This window comes from Poecile atricapillus, chromosome 2, assembly GCF_030490865.1.
Source record: "Poecile atricapillus isolate bPoeAtr1 chromosome 2, bPoeAtr1.hap1, whole genome shotgun sequence".
Lineage (NCBI taxonomy): Eukaryota > Metazoa > Chordata > Aves > Passeriformes > Paridae > Poecile > Poecile atricapillus.
The window spans coordinates 135644905-135660812 of NC_081250.1; the positions used below are offsets into that span (position 1 = coordinate 135644905).

A 15908-nucleotide genomic window follows, 5' to 3' on the forward strand; every position below is an offset into this window, starting at 1 on the left:
ATTTACTCAACAGAAGAGCTTCAGTTGTCCCATAAGGAGACCAGAGAGTGTGAGAAGATCTCATTCTGGCCTTCATTTATACTATGGGATAGAGCAGGAACCAAAAGTGCAGTCAACAGCCTCCAGTCGAATTCCCTTTGATTTTTGTGGAAAAGTGACTTGGACATGGGGAGCAGAATTTATGCCTGTTACTCAACATTGTACTCTTTGAGGCCTGTATGCTCCCTCTGTTTTAATTTCTACAGGTCTAGAAAAGGTCTTATAGTTCTTTTGGTTTTCTTGACCAGCAAGAAGAATTTGCATGGATCAATTTTTACAATTTTTTCCAAATTCAGAAAGTATTATTTACATTACGTAAGATCTCCCTTTTTTATAATGAAAGTGGATCTCCTTTTCCCTTCCCTTCCCTTCCCTTCCCTTCCCTTCCCTTCCCTTCCCTTCCCTTCCCTTCCCTTCCCTTCCCTTCCCTTCCCTTCCCTTCCCTTCCCTTCCCTTCCCTTCCCTTCCCTTCCCTTCCCTTCCCTTCCCTTCCCTTCCCTTCCCTTCCCTTCCCTTCCCTTCCCTTCCCTTCCCTTCCCTTCCCTTCCCTTCCCTTCCCTTCCCTTCCCTTCCCTTCCCTTCCCTTCCCTTCATTTTGAAATGTAACAAGACATTCTCTTGCTGTTTTGCCATGAATGAACACAGAGGAGTCCTGAAAAAGAAATCCTCTCTAAAGATGAGTTGCAACATGTTAAATTTTCAACAGCCTCCCAGTTGCTCAACAATATATGTTGTCCTTAGTTCAGAATAAAGATGAGCAAAAAGTCCCTGTTTTTGTTAGCAAATTCAATCATTTAAATTCATCCCCCTGAGTAACACTTGTTTCCTATGATTCATCATAAATTTTTTAGCTATATATAACTGCCCTTCAAAATTTTTCTTCACTTGACAAGGATTTGTCTCATCTTTTCCTTTTGAACTTCTTTTAATGTTTAAGATTCCACTTTTACACTGTTCTTTTTATGTTTTTTGTAACTCTTTCTATCCTCTCTTTTGAGAAATTTCCTTTACTTATATTTATTCTTTGCCTAAAACTACCTCAGAATAGGTGCTCCTCCTTTCCTGATTGGGGGAAATGGCTTTCCATGGGCAGTGCCAGGCACAGCACTGCTGGAAGCAGTAGGGGATAGAGCTGTCCTTTGTGTGCAGAGGGACAGTCCTTGCTTTACACAGCAGCTAAATTCATACTGATTGCTTCTAAAGGTATCCTCTGCACTTGTACACCTTTGGCTGCTGCCCCACAAACCCCAGAGGGCAGGGGCATCACTCTGTGTCACACCTGGGCACAGCTCTCCAGCAGGAAGAGCAAACTGCTCTCCTCCATTTAGCTGGGGAGCCTGGGGAGGCAGGCAGCCAGCATTTTTGAGAATCATGTTACTTGAATTTAAAGATCAGAATACAAACCTAGTTTCACATGCCTTAAATGTTTGAGTTTACAATATACTTGTTTCTCTACTGAGTTTTATGCTAATTAGATGTGCTGTAATAAATAATTGGATATTTTTATGGATTTCATTTTCTAGCATTGTACTGTCTGCTCAGATCAAACAAGGATTAAAAAGTCATAAAAATAACTGCTTAAGTTATCCACATTTCTTGTGTCTTAAAGTTTTTTCTTTTTTTTTTTTTTAATGAGCTTTTATCTTAAAACAAAATATGGGATAAAAATATTATTAATTTTTTTTTTATTTAATTTCCTTAAAATAAGATCCAGCATTCTGTTTCTCCTCTTCATTTACACTAAATTTTCAGTTTAGAAATATCAGATGGTTTAACAGCATTTTTGGTATTTTATTCCCATGTCCATTGTTTCAATCTCTGCTTCTGAAGTAGATAGCCTTCAGGTTTTAATGAAGAATCCAAATCTCTTTTATAGTCAATCAATTTTGAGATCTGATTATAAAAGTTATAGTTTTTAGCAGTTCTACAAGACAATATTATCTTGTTCTCAGATATGTTGGGTTTACTCTATCCTTCCATCATTGAGAAATCTGATTTCTGTTTTATTTTTACAATCTTTATCCATTTTTGATGAAAATCAGCATCATATTATTGTCCTTTCTCATATTTGACAAGCAAACAATGAACAATATTTATCACTCAGCAGAGTCAAAAGAATTTCAATAGATTCTTACCTGTAATTCTGTTTTTCATTTCCTATGTGAAATCTGTCATATTGTGAATATGCCCGGTTTCCTTCCCAGTCCATTAATTCAATTCTTAGAGAATATTGCCTCTGACTTGTTATTGCAAAGATAAATTCATTTCCCAGCCAATGTTCACCTGATGGGCTACCAAAACCCTAGAAAAAATTGGCAAAATAACTAGATGTGATTATTGTAATTGGTAGAGCCTTTATACAATAATAAAACCATCATTATATTTTACCTGTGCATTCTAATTACTGCTCATAGCTTTGTTTGCTCCAGTTTGACTGTCTCTAAAATGATTCTACTAGTATGTATGACGTAGGAATGTCATTCACTTCAACTGGTGTTTGAAAGGGTAGCTGAGGTCAATTGGAAATCATTTTCCAGGCCCATGATATTAATAGCGTGAGACTGTATTTGCACGTGGTTCAGTGGGAATACTTGACATATTCTAGTCAGTATTATTCTACAATGCATTTAATATGGTGTTAAACCTTGTTACCTAGCTCTTCTCCTAGGCACCTTGCTCTCCTCACATTTCATATGTTCAGATGATCTTATTTCTGGTTAAGCAAGCGATATCATTTTCAAACATGGAAAAATAATTATGAAAGAAAAAGTATAATTAATTATCAAAACCAGTTCCTAGACATATGTCTTCATACATCTTCCAGTTTTAAAGTTGTTTAAATTGTAGTGAATGTTCTACTACATTTATTCTACTACATTAAATTTAAGATTTTATTTAATATCATTAGCTTATTGACTGTATATTAGAATAATTGTTCTATTTAAACTATTAGTTCATACCTGAGAACTCTTTGGTCCATTTTACATTTTTCTCTTTTTCTTCTTTAAACAGTAAAAATTATTTTCAACTATAATATTTACTTGTGAAGAACTACTCCAACATGACTACGCTTATTCATATTTCTTAAGACAGGAAAAATGGGAACCAGAAATCTGATTTGCTTACAATGGTGTAATGGGGTTGTTTTAGAAGGTCCTGTGAAAATTTCCTAGTAAAATTAAATGAAAGATTGGATTATTTCCAGAAAGCACATATCTTTCAAAGGGGTTAAAATCAAGAGACTTCCTTGGGACTAAAGGTTAGATAATGAGAAATGTGTCTGTGAGACACATTGGCAAGACATCGATCTTCTCTATATAATGTTTCAGTCAGTCTGAATATGAGATGAAAACATTGAAAATAGAGCTCTCTCTCTCTCTCTCTCTCTTTTTCTTTATTTTATTGCTGTGGCTCCAGCCCTGATTAGTTGTGTCTCTGGAGGATGAAATCCTGCCTCCCCAGAGGCCATGTGGTAGCACAGATAATACTCAGGCAATGCATAGGTGTATCAGCTGCAGACTTCTAAGGAAAATTGATTTTAAAAATTTAGAAGTTAAAAGTTTGACTGGTTCAAAAAATAAAAATGAAGGATTTTTTTTTGTTGTTCCTAGAGAGAATTACAGTAAAAAGTACTTTACTCAGGACTGATTTTTGTTTACACGACCCTACCTGAGGATATATTTGGAGACTCACTGATAGCAGAAGCTGAGAAGTCCTGCCATGTTTGAATATGGTGAGCTGAGTACACTAACTTATATTTTGAAAAAACATGTCTGCCTTTTGGTTCAGAGACCATCAAGAGATTCCCCTGGACAAAGTGTTTCATCTGCAAGAGCTGCAATCCAGTGGTCTGTGGCAAGTCTCTAAGACTGACTGAAATGTGGGAGCATACTATTAGTTGGCTTTTTCTTTCCTGCGTGTTATTTCATTATATCCTCTTTCTCCAGTATTTCCTACAAAGTCCCTGTAAATACTGCTTGTAGGCAATACCAGTGATACCCTGCTTTGAACCCATCCAAAGCTGCTGCTCCTCAAGTTTTCCCATTATGAGGCTTTCTGCTACTTTTCACTTGCTACTTTGATGGCATTCACATTCATATTTGGCTTCATACATTCCTCCTAAAACACAAAAATACTTGTTCCTCACCTGTATGAACCCTGTCTACAGCTGGCACACCCTTCTTTAGTTATCACTGTTTTCTGTCTGTGTCTTTGATTCTTTCCATCTTGCCTTGTCTTTCTACCCTTGACTGTCCCACATGGTGTCTCCTGTTTAGTAGCTGTGGCAGTGTCATACCAGAGCAGTTCATGTTTTGTCTCTGACATCTTCCAACTGCCACTCACCTCGGAGTAAGGCAGAATGTGCTCAGTATTGACTACCTACCAAGAACTTTGTATCCCTAAAATCCAGAAAGTGGAGCGTATCATTCAAATATCAGGTATCAGTCAAATTGGGCTTTCTTGGAGTTTACATGGTTTCTTATTCACAGAGCTATTATTATTATTATTATTATTATTATTATTATTATTATTATTATTATTATTATTATTATTATTATTATTATTATTTCATCATCATCATCATCTTTAAGAGAAGATTACCAGGAAATTCTTCCTCCCTTTTCCCACTGCAGGAAAGCTGAGGGGACTCCCCTTTGAACTGTTGTCTACTGAATTACATATATCTTATCTCATTCAGATTACAGCCTATTCAGGATGTAATATATGTAGTGTTTTAACATTGTATGATCCCTTATGTGTTTTATAGAAACTCCAGACACCATATATAATTATTCTGAAGTAATGATTTTTATTCTTCAAATTTGCACCTCCATCTCCCTTTTGACATGTGTTATTGCACTAAGATGAAAATCTATCACTAAGCGGTTTGCTCTCTCGACCAGAGGAAATGAAGCTGCAGAAACAGGGAGCAAAAGAATTATATAAAAAGAAATATTAAAAATTATGAGGAAATCCACCACATTAGTAATGAAAAAGGGAATCCTACTATCAGGGGTTACAATACTGAAACTCAGATAAAAAATGCCTAGAATAAGATTTTCTTTTTCCTTGACAGAAATAACTTCTTTTTAAACAAACTGCTTGCTTTTATGAAAAGAAAGCCAAGGAAGTAAGTGGGATATAAAACATTTCTCTGAAGCAAGGAATGTTCCAAAGGAGAAGCAGTGTACTTTATTAAACACCTAATATGGCTAGAAAGATATAAACAAGCAAACAGGCACTCAAAGTTTTCATGGATGTAAACCAGAGAGGAGCAGTACATTTCTGTTAAGCACAGAGTTGGCAGCAATTTCTTCAAGTATAATTTTATTATGCCAAACTCAACTGTTTCCAACCTGTATTTAGTCTGCAGTTTACTGCCTATATTTCAGAGCTGAAGAAAGACTTGCGTGCATACTGTTTTTCCCAGATACTTTGGCTGACTTAATAACTCTACAGCTCTTCTTGTTTATATCTTACTTAGACTGTCTCTACTGCAAGAACACTATTATTTTGATGGGATACGCAAACTTTTGTGTGAAGAAAATGACATGATATTAGAAAAAAAAAAAACAAAAACTGAAAAACATGATTTAATTTTGTGTTTTCATTCCCAACCCTGAGGCTGTCAAAAAAATGGTTGTGCCTGGTTCTTTTGATTTACCTTCAGAATCCTTAGCTTTCAAAGAACATTTCAGAATTTTACCTTCAAGTACTTTTTTTTTTTTCTTATCTCAGAAAACAAACTTGGGTAATTGTTACATCCACCTGTCCCTTGTATTTGTAAAATACTTTTTGAACACTTTTGAGGTTTCACACAAACTTGAAGTTCAACAAGGTTTCAGAGAACTGGTGTTTGTGATGAGTTGCTGCTGGCAGAAATGCTGAAGGAGAAGCTCAGAACTTGCCTATTCCAATTGCTACAAGCAGACACAGAGCAGCCAGCCAAGTGCAGATGCTGAATAAATATACCCTCAGAGGTTCTTAGACATCTGGGAGAGATTGAGGGACATAAAAGGGGAACTCAAGTTTTACCACAGAGGATCCTAGAAAATAATAGGGTTTCAGAAGATTATTTCAAGTAATAAGAATGGGACTTCTATGTGGGACACAGGTAAAAAGTCCACCGAAAAGAAGACCTCATTAATTTTGATGTTCATGAGAGAATTCAGTAATTGTCCAGAAATTAAAATTCAGTAATGAAAAATAAGCAGTTTAGTTAGCAGACCATTTGGGTTTATACTGCTACTCAAATCTGTGGGGCCCCAAGTGATAAGATGCCTAAAGCCTTTCCTAAGACCATGCTTGTCATTTATGGACTGATGCCTAAGATTTAGGACAAGAAATTTGGTTTTGAGAATGCCTTAGGGCAATGTTAAAAGTTAACATTAGGAGTGACCTATTTCAGGCCCATAGTTGTTATTAAATATATTTGTTTCCCAGTACATATATACACTGTCAACAAACACTTCAGTTTTTGCTTTTAAATAGTTATAGCAAATGTTTTCATAACTGTGTTAAAGTTTTGTGCCTAAACTCAATGAATTTCATGAGGTGATCCAAATCATCCTCAGCTATCAATCCACCAGAAAAAGGAACAGCTGTATTTCATGAATGTGTTTGCAGTTAACTACATTTTAAGACTCTTGAAACCCAATGGGCCTTAAACACTGTTCCAAAATTGCATTTAAAATAACTAAGAGACACTATTTGGTAATTATCTTTCTATATTTTGTTCATTATGTTTCCAAATAGAGCAATTCTCCAAACCCTACATTTTATTCCAAAAATAGTCAAATTTGCTTTTCCATAAAAATTTGCATATTTTGAGATGGTTGGAAAATCAGAGACCTTAAGTTCCCAAAATAGTGCTTAATGTAATAGGAAGAGGTCACTAATTTCCAAAGGTTCTCAGAGTTCTCCTTCATTTTCCTCACTAGCACTCTATGGAAGCCGGGAGAACATAGCAGGGAAATATGCTTACATTTTCATAATACGTTTTCTTATCTCTCCACTATTAGTCACAAAAAGGATACACAAATATTTGCATTGACCCAGCATAGGTTACTATAATGTTTCATTTTATTCCTCACAAACAAAAAAAATTATATTTTTGCTGCTGAAAATTGCATTAAGATCATGTTTTTGCTGATCTGAAATAAGATATAAAAATCACAAACAATGAGTAAATTCTTTTATCCAGGTTTTGTCATTGAGGAATAATAAAGTGATGTTTTATAATACATTAGAGCAGATTGTTCTTGTCAACATGATAGAATTTGTTTTCAGAGTAAAGAAATAAAACAATATGGAACCTTACTGACAATTGTAAATCCATTTTTGTCGTCAGATGAAGCAAAGGTGTTTGCTGTTTCTATATGACTACATCATAAATTCCGTAAATTCTGACATAATGTTCAACTGCTATGCCACAAAAAAAAAAAAAAAAAATAAATTTTATTGGTCTTTTGTATGGATAAAAGTATTTAGAACTAGGGATTCAGAGACTAAATAAAATGATTGTATAATATTTATTCTAGATGACATCTGAGTTCTACATCAGCTCATTTTAAATTTCAATTAGGTTATTAACAGAGCCCAAATTACTAAAGCAGTCATAAGTACAAAGAAACAGCATTCAGTATTGCTTTTAAAAATGCCCTTAAAAATTTACAAAGTTGATACTTATTCAAAAATAATAAGTAGGGTGAAAAAGAATTTTATTAGCTTTGGCAAAATCTGTGACGGTATTCTGCCTGAATCATGTTGCTCCGAGTTCATTAAACAATTATCTCTCTTACTTTATTTATTTTGTCTGATAATGCTTACAGGAAGCTTTGACTTTTTATAGACAAAACAAATTGAAACCAGACACAGCCAATATATCCTATGGGTTCATCTTCCATCAGACAATTCAGTGAATAAAGCAGATAATAATTCAGTGTTTTACAGCAGCAGTGACTTCCCAGAATACATAAAGAATATTCAGCTCGTTTTGCCTTAGCTGAAAATGTGGAAAGGATATGGTTCAAGAAGATTATTTCTAAAAAATGTTTGTATACTTTTTTTGTATACTTGTGTATTTTCATTTCCATCCCAATGTATTCATTCTGTGAATATTTGAAATAAAGATTTGGTTTATAGAAATTACTTCAGTATCCTCAGACAACATATGTGTTAATTAATGTTAACTTAAAAGAATATTGAAAAACAATTCTAAATATTCAGATTTTTTCCTAGGAAATGCAAATTTGTTGGCAAGTTCAAAAAATATATTTAGATTGAAGCCAGAGATACCTTCTCAAAAGGCTAAAAAGAAAACTAAGCTATTGTCAGTTTAAATGAAGGACTAAATATCTGTATAGTCTGCCTGAAAATCTTGTTCGGAATCTGCAGCAATTCAGTCTGTTGCACTTCATTCTAGACTAAATATATTAGTAGACATACAGAAATGAGGTTCACTTTTTACTTTTTCCTTCTCAAACACACACAGTATCGGTAGCAGCAAAATTTCCAATGAATGAAAGTCACGGTGACAGAATGAAGGGCAAACCTTACACAAAGGTTACCTCTGGCTGGGCAAGGGCCCAAAACACCCCAGCTGCCAACATATATTTCCTACAAATAAAACAACCAGTACATCTTCCTCAGGCCTGGATTTCAATCTAACTTTTTACCATGTAACTGAAAATAGGAGAGTATTATTGAGACAAATGACATTGAGAGCCTCTATCCCAAACCACCATTTTTACTCTAGGACAAGTGAATGTTAGGAATGCACAGACACTTAGTGTGGCTTCTAGTAGGAGCATCTCAGGAACATTGGTATGTATGAAACTTATTTTTTGTGCTCTAAGAAAAACAAATTTTAAGATTCAGATTAATTTCTGATTCATTATTTGCAAGGAAATAAATGTTAAGTCTTAGGGCTATGCAAAATGTAAGAAAAAAATATAAAAAATGTGGGTTTGGTCATTTCAGGAAAAAAACTCAACTTTTGGGATGTAGGTCTTCATTCTCTTCTCCAATCCCAAGTAGCAAAACTGAGCATGAATAGGAGCATAGATGCTACAGTAAAGACTAAAAGTTAGTCAGTTTGAGAAGGGACTTGAGTTTCAGCCCCAGAATCAGTCTAAATACAGCAAGCATCAAATTTATGGATTGTTTTTGAATCTCATGCTTGGGCTCAGCTGGTAGTCTAAACAGCTGAACAAGAATAGAAGTTGATTACATCAAAGTCAAAAAGTTATACTTCTAATTTGACCTGAGCCCCAAAGTGAAGAGCTGCTCCAGTAAATTCCAAACAGAGCAGATCACACAGAAGATTCTCCTCTCTGAAGAGAAATGTTGTTCCACGATAAGAGCACACAACTGCTATTTGGGAAGACCTCTGCTACAATTCTACTATTAGATTTTAAAACCAACCTCACAGAATCTCATCTGACTCTTCTAATATAGAATTTTCATCTTGTGGTTAAAGCAGTTCTTTAATGACTGTAATCTTTCTCATGGTGCTCTACTAGAGGATGTTAGCATAATTAATCTAAATCTTAATATCATTATATAAAATTTATTAAGTAAAAGTCTTTGGAATACCACCTGAGTTTTATCAATATAAATTAATGCTGTTAAATTGAAGCACTGGTGGCAAAGCAGGCACAAGAATATATCCATGTGTCAACACAGCTCTTGAAACTGATGTTATCCCAAAATATTTGCTTAGGAAAGACCGTACTGAGTATAACACATTTAAAACACAACTGTGCTCCAACAAAAAATTGTGTTTAATTTCACATCCAAAAATATTCTCCAAAATAAAGAGGATGACTCCTTTTGTAGTATGGTGCCCAATATAGTGATCCAGCCCTCTCTGAGGCAAATATTGTTTCATTCTTGCTCCCTTACATAATTCTGTTGAAGCTAACTCTGTAGATTAAGCCTTGTTCAGGACCAGAAGAGCTTCATGAGTATGTTTTCATAAAATGAAAACCACTTCAATATCATGTCTATCTCTACTTGACACACTGGATTTAGATCTCAGGAGAAGCAGAGAAAATGCTGTCTGTTTTTATAGCACTGATGAAAGTAACAATTATCTGAGTAACTGTTGGAGTCAGAACAGACTTTTTATCAAACAACCGACATGCCACTCTTTAGAAGGGTGGGTCTCTGTGAAAGGTATTATTCACATAATATCTTAATACACATTCCAGTCACCAAAAATAATTTCCTTATATCCAACTTACTTGGTAAATGTGCAAAAGAACAAATAATTTCCATGTCATCTATACCAGTCCCTTGAAGAAAATAGTTTATTTTCAGATGTATGAAATTGTGACTTTGAAGCATACTATAAGTAACGAATTTGTCACTGTGTGTTACAAAATTATTCATGTCTTGAGTGTGACTTTTTTTATCCCCTTGTAATCATAACTCACTCTTATAAGTCATTCATCCAGCATATTAATTCAAGACCACCACTACTCTCAACCTGTCTGGTTTGTTTGCATTACTAACTTTTCCAAGGTCATGTATTCCCTAGTTTTTGCTTTTCTCACAGGTCCATCCTGTTCTCAAATCCTTCATTTTTCAGAAGGGACCATGCTGGTATTACAAGGCACTTTATAAACAGATTCATGCTACTGATAGGGAAAAAACCATAAAGCCATCTCTGCTGAAGAAATTATGGGATTCATCTCCAGCTAGTAGCTAGATGGATAGATGTACAGATAGCTTTATGAAGGCTCGCTTCCTTCCATAAAATTTTTTGTATTCCTTTGCTATTCCAAGGTTATCTTCAAAAATGCTTGCCCAGGTTCTTTGACCCAGTAATCCTTTCCCTCTCAAGTGTTTCTCTAAGACACAGGGGGAAGAACAATCTGTGAAAAGTGCTCTGAAAATTTTCTGTGCTAACAGTGAAACTGTCTCAGATCTAACACCAAAGCAGCCCTACGCCAGCTGTCATTTGAGAATGGCCCCATTACCTGTCACTGCTTGGGCATTATCTATGCATGTTATTTCAGTCAGGCCAAAACTACTCTAAAATTTAGTCATGAGGATCTTTTTTCACAAAACATATTTGACTCCTCTTTCAAAGAACACAGGGGTATATCTATCAATGCAAGAAGTGTGAAGATTTCATGACTGTAACAATGCATAACATACCTTAAATAGTTATAACCCTGGAAAAGGAATGAAAATTCATTCAGAATATCTAGCTTTAGAAAAACTGAGAATTATGGAAGATATTGTTCCCACAGTATGGGCTTTTAAATTATGAGCATTTTTTTTTTTTCCTGTCAAGAACATTTTCCTCAGCCAAGCCATATGGTTTATGTAATTTTTGTTTAAAATCCCACCCACATCTGAAGCTATTTTGCACTAAGATACTGGAACCAGAACCAATAAGCCTATGCAAACAATTCTAAAAGGTGCTTTATGTATTTTTATGCAGTTATTGTCTCATTTGAAAAAAAGTGATGAACATAATGTTGTAATTATTGAAATGGGTTGGAGCTCTGTCTGTAGCTGTTTGATTCTTCAAGTATTTGGGGATAAAATATAGCCGAACACTATTTGTAAATGGATACAAGTACAACAGAGAATTATCCATCATCAGTTAATGCTCCAAGAGGAAATTACATCAGCTAGAGTTTTTGCCTCTTTGTTCAAGACAAATACAATATGAATGGTGGCAAATACCAATTTTGAATGAGAAAAATGTGCAAGTTAACATTGCTACTGAAGCATTATGGTAAAAAAAGAAATATCAGAGTTTAAAGACAAGAAAGGCGGGCAGGGAGAATTTTAACAGAACTTGAAACTTGAACTGAAACTTTCAGAAGAGAAATTAAAATTTTCAGGCTTAAAGGCTTACAGCAGGTGGAGCCCATAAAAGGAATTAGGAGTCCATATTCTGAAACAGGAGCTGAACAGTTTGGAAATAAAAATTGAATGTAACATCAGGAAGTTTTCAGAATGAACTGAAAAGGCAGTGGAAAAGAAAGTCTTTATTGGAATATTAGATCTTATGTATAATTCAAGCTTGTAGAACTTGCAAAGACTTGCAAAAACATGAGGTGACCAGCAACCTTACTGTCACGACAAGTCTTCAAAACAAGAAAGTCTTCCAGGAAATAGGTATTACCTCTATCTAAACCAAAGCTTACTCACGGAGGTGAACTGTAGGGAGTATATAAAGATGTGTAAAAACCATTGTGTCTAGAACAAGATCAGAGACTTAGAGTCTAAAGATGTCTTCAGCTGTTTTTTAAGTAAGCAGAATACACAGATCACCAGACTTGTTATAATAGCTTAAATTTGCTGAGGCTCAGAGGAAAGTCAGACTATTCCAGATAACACAGCGTAAATTCCCACTAGAATTGCATCCAAAAATACTTCCTGAGAAAGCTCTGGTGGCTACCTCCATGGTCTGGCTCTCAGTGTGTGAAGAATTTAAGCCACAGAAGAACATAAATTATCCTGCTCTGGTGTCATACCATATCGGCACTATGGAGATAGCCATCAATTTGCTTCTCCTTAAAGCCAACAGCTTTAAGGAGAAGAGAAAAAGAAGAAACTGTAACAGAAATTGAAGTGATTTTGCAGATGTGCTCTTCAGGCACACACAAATGCTACTGATGACTTCTGAAACAATTGGCAGCAGACTTGTTCTAAGCGCTGAACTGTTGTTGGACTCTTAGATATTAATCAGGAACATGAAATTAAAGGAATGTGGAATTTAGCGCTGAACGTCATTCTTGCCACAAAGAAACCAAAAAAAAAGCAGCTGCTGGTCAGGAAGGTAGGAAGTGGTCAAAGAAATTCATCTTTGAGTGCACTCAAAGTGTACAAGTGATCATAATCTGGCTCATGACATTATGAATGATTAAAAGAAGTGATAGGTTTTTTCTTCGGAGAATAGAAAGTAGCAATTAAGGCATAGAGTACAATTAAATACTAACATGCAGGAAAAAAACTGGCTAGGAAAAAGATTGCTGTGAGCTGGCTATGGCACGCAATTTCAAATACCTATTGAGAGTTTTTCTCGAATCAGAGAAAGCAAGAAAATAATTTTAAATGTCTGAGGAAATTCCCAACAGACTTGACCCCAAAGAGAGTCCCCTAGGAAACTCATAGTGAATGTAGGACTATCAAGTGTGGAATAAATTCAGAGAATTTCATGGGAATTATTAAACTAGACATGCTAAAAGGCTAGAGAATAGGGAACCCAATACTCCATCACCTAATTTGGCAAAAATGAAGACAGTCACTGCAAAAGGTGCATTCATCCAAGAACTGAAAACTGGAAAATGATCAAGAAGTTTCAACAGCCAAGTTAGCACATGAGCTAACCATTTACTCAGATTTGATTATTGCTAATAACTGCCTAATAAATGCCAGAAACTGTGTCTTGGACAACGAGCTTATGAAAAACCCCCTTCTAAAGGGTCTTGGGTTTGCAGATGGCAAGCAATAGTTTTTCAAGCGATATTTCACTCTAGAGATCAAAACTTTTAATAGTGTTTTAACTTACATTTACTCAGACAAATATGAAAAATGCTTGAAGCTTGTTTCAAACTTCAAACTCAAACCTGAAATTATTTGTTATTCCACTTCAATTTTTTTTCTGATAAACAACAAACAGGATGACAGAAAACCCATTGCAAAATGCAAAAGAACAGATGTAGTAGACACTGATAAGGAAAGGATGGAAGGATGAACTTAAGGGGTTTTCTCTGAATTTATTCCAATGACTACTGAATGAACAAAACTCAAATGGTCCAAGAGATTTCTTAGTCAGAAATGAGTTCTTAGAAGCAAAGGTATACATTACACTGCACACTATAAGACTAAGAAGAAAACCGAAGGATACTGGAAACATATGCTCCTAAGGAAGAAGATAAGCAGTCTTGCAAAACAGTGAATCTGTAGATTTTTGTACTCATTAGCTGTTGTTTCAGATACCAAAGAAAGCATTACTTTACTTACAGAATGGAGGCTAAATGCAAGTGGAGATGAAAAAAAAAGAGAGGAGGAAAAATTAGTACTGCTATTGCACTATCACTGACTGTGTGGCAATTTATGTATGAATGGAATTGTATACTTCCTACTCTAAAGATTTATGACTACCCTATCCCTCACTTAACCTACTGTATTGGTGTCTAGGACAGAATTGAAGCACTTCCACGTAAGCTACAGGCACCAGCATGAAACTGCATCAAAGACAATGAGCACCTTATTGCTGTCAGGTGAGTCCTGTAACCCAGCAGTGCTGCCAGCCTTGCAGAGACTGCTCCGTGTGCACCCTTCCCAAGCAGGCTGCTGCAAGGATCTGTTTAGAGCCAGAGTATAGGTGCAGCAGCCTCCTAACTCTGTAATATCCAATAACTTGGGAGGGCTTTAGCAGTAGTGCAAGCTGGTGGCCTGAATTCCTGTCCAGCTCAGAAGCTGGCAGTCAGTACTTGCTTATAGCTTAAAATCTTCAACAGTTTTCCAGATTTCTTTCCAATAAGAACTAAATGCACAGAAAATAAATGAAACCCCAGAGACTTATGGTTGCTGTTATTATATTATGATATTATTTCCATTAGTTTCAGGACCCCAATGAGATATAAGCACATGAATAATATCTTAACAAAACTGGAAATCTCTATCTGACCAATGGGCTGAAAAAACACACATTAAATTCAACTGCTCCAAGTAAGCCTGAGTGCTATCATGCTCCCCCACACTACCCAGCTTCCACTGGAAGAAACACACAGGATAAGTCTCAGGAAGGAGAGGGGGTGTGGTCCAGCAGATACCACACACCCTCTCTGAACAAACAAAGAATGAAGTTAGTGGTGTTATTGGCTTGAAGCTCAAACACTTTCAGATATCCCAGTAATACACAGAGTCCACCAGCCTCTACCATTCTACATTCACCACCTGGCGTTATACAATAACCACAGAAGGGAGCCTGAGATTCTTACTTTGGTGAAAAGGTTCATAGAAGCAGAGCAAGCCTGAATCCCATCTTGTTTCATGACATATAGGGTAAATGGTCAATAAAAGTCCAAAAGCGATCCTATTTATTTGGTAGAAGTAAATGATCCCTTAGAATATTATATCATTCCTAAAAAGAAGCCACATTAATTAAAACTGCTTGAACTAGGCAAAACCAACAGAATCTAATCTTGTACAGATTCACACTATTGTGAAGGAAAAGTGGAGGAAGATGACTAAGTGAAGGGCTATATATAAAAAAAGGCCACATGGGAAAATTCTACAAAGGTCTGTATTTATTACATTGCCTAAGAAAATATCAGGAGATAAAAACTGAGAAATTCATTATTGTGATATGTATACATTTTAAAAAATCCATATAGAAGTTGTACATACAAATTCTAATTTCCTCACTAGTCAAACTGGTAGAATCTCCAAATTTTGGTTCCCCAAAAACAACGTGATGCTTTATATTTTATTTCATTCTGAACCAAAATCAAACAAAACAATTTTAAAGTTTTCTTGTAAATTAAAACAATATGAATTCTTAAAGAAATTTCCATTTTTGTAGCTATTAAAAATATATTCTGTCATTTTAATATCACTTTTGCTAATATTTATTACAAAATAGATTACATCCTCTAGTTATCCATAGGAGCAGGAGTCTGACCCAAATGATTATTTATATTTTGAAACAACATAAAAGTATTGAAAATAAAATATCAATAGAATCCAAAATTAGATTTCAGTTCAATAATATGATATTATGTTTATTTCTGAAATTGTAAGTTCTACAATAGAACTTTTTCCCATAGAAATTTTTACTAAACTGAACTTGCTTTTATTTTTATATTTAAAATTCTCTTTTCAGAGAGTTTTTT

At 35.1% G+C, this 15908-nt stretch overlaps 1 protein-coding gene across 1 annotated transcript in view; it reads right to left on the reverse strand.

The window, feature by feature from the left end:
* ANGPT1 (angiopoietin 1) overlaps positions 1-15908 on the reverse strand; it is a 150091-nt gene that overhangs the window by 33760 nt on the left and 100423 nt on the right. Inside the window, exon 7 of the mRNA XM_058833639.1 lies at positions 2175-2341. Coding sequence (XP_058689622.1) covers positions 2175-2341 — 167 coding nt within the window. The remainder of the gene's footprint in view (positions 1-2174; positions 2342-15908) is intronic.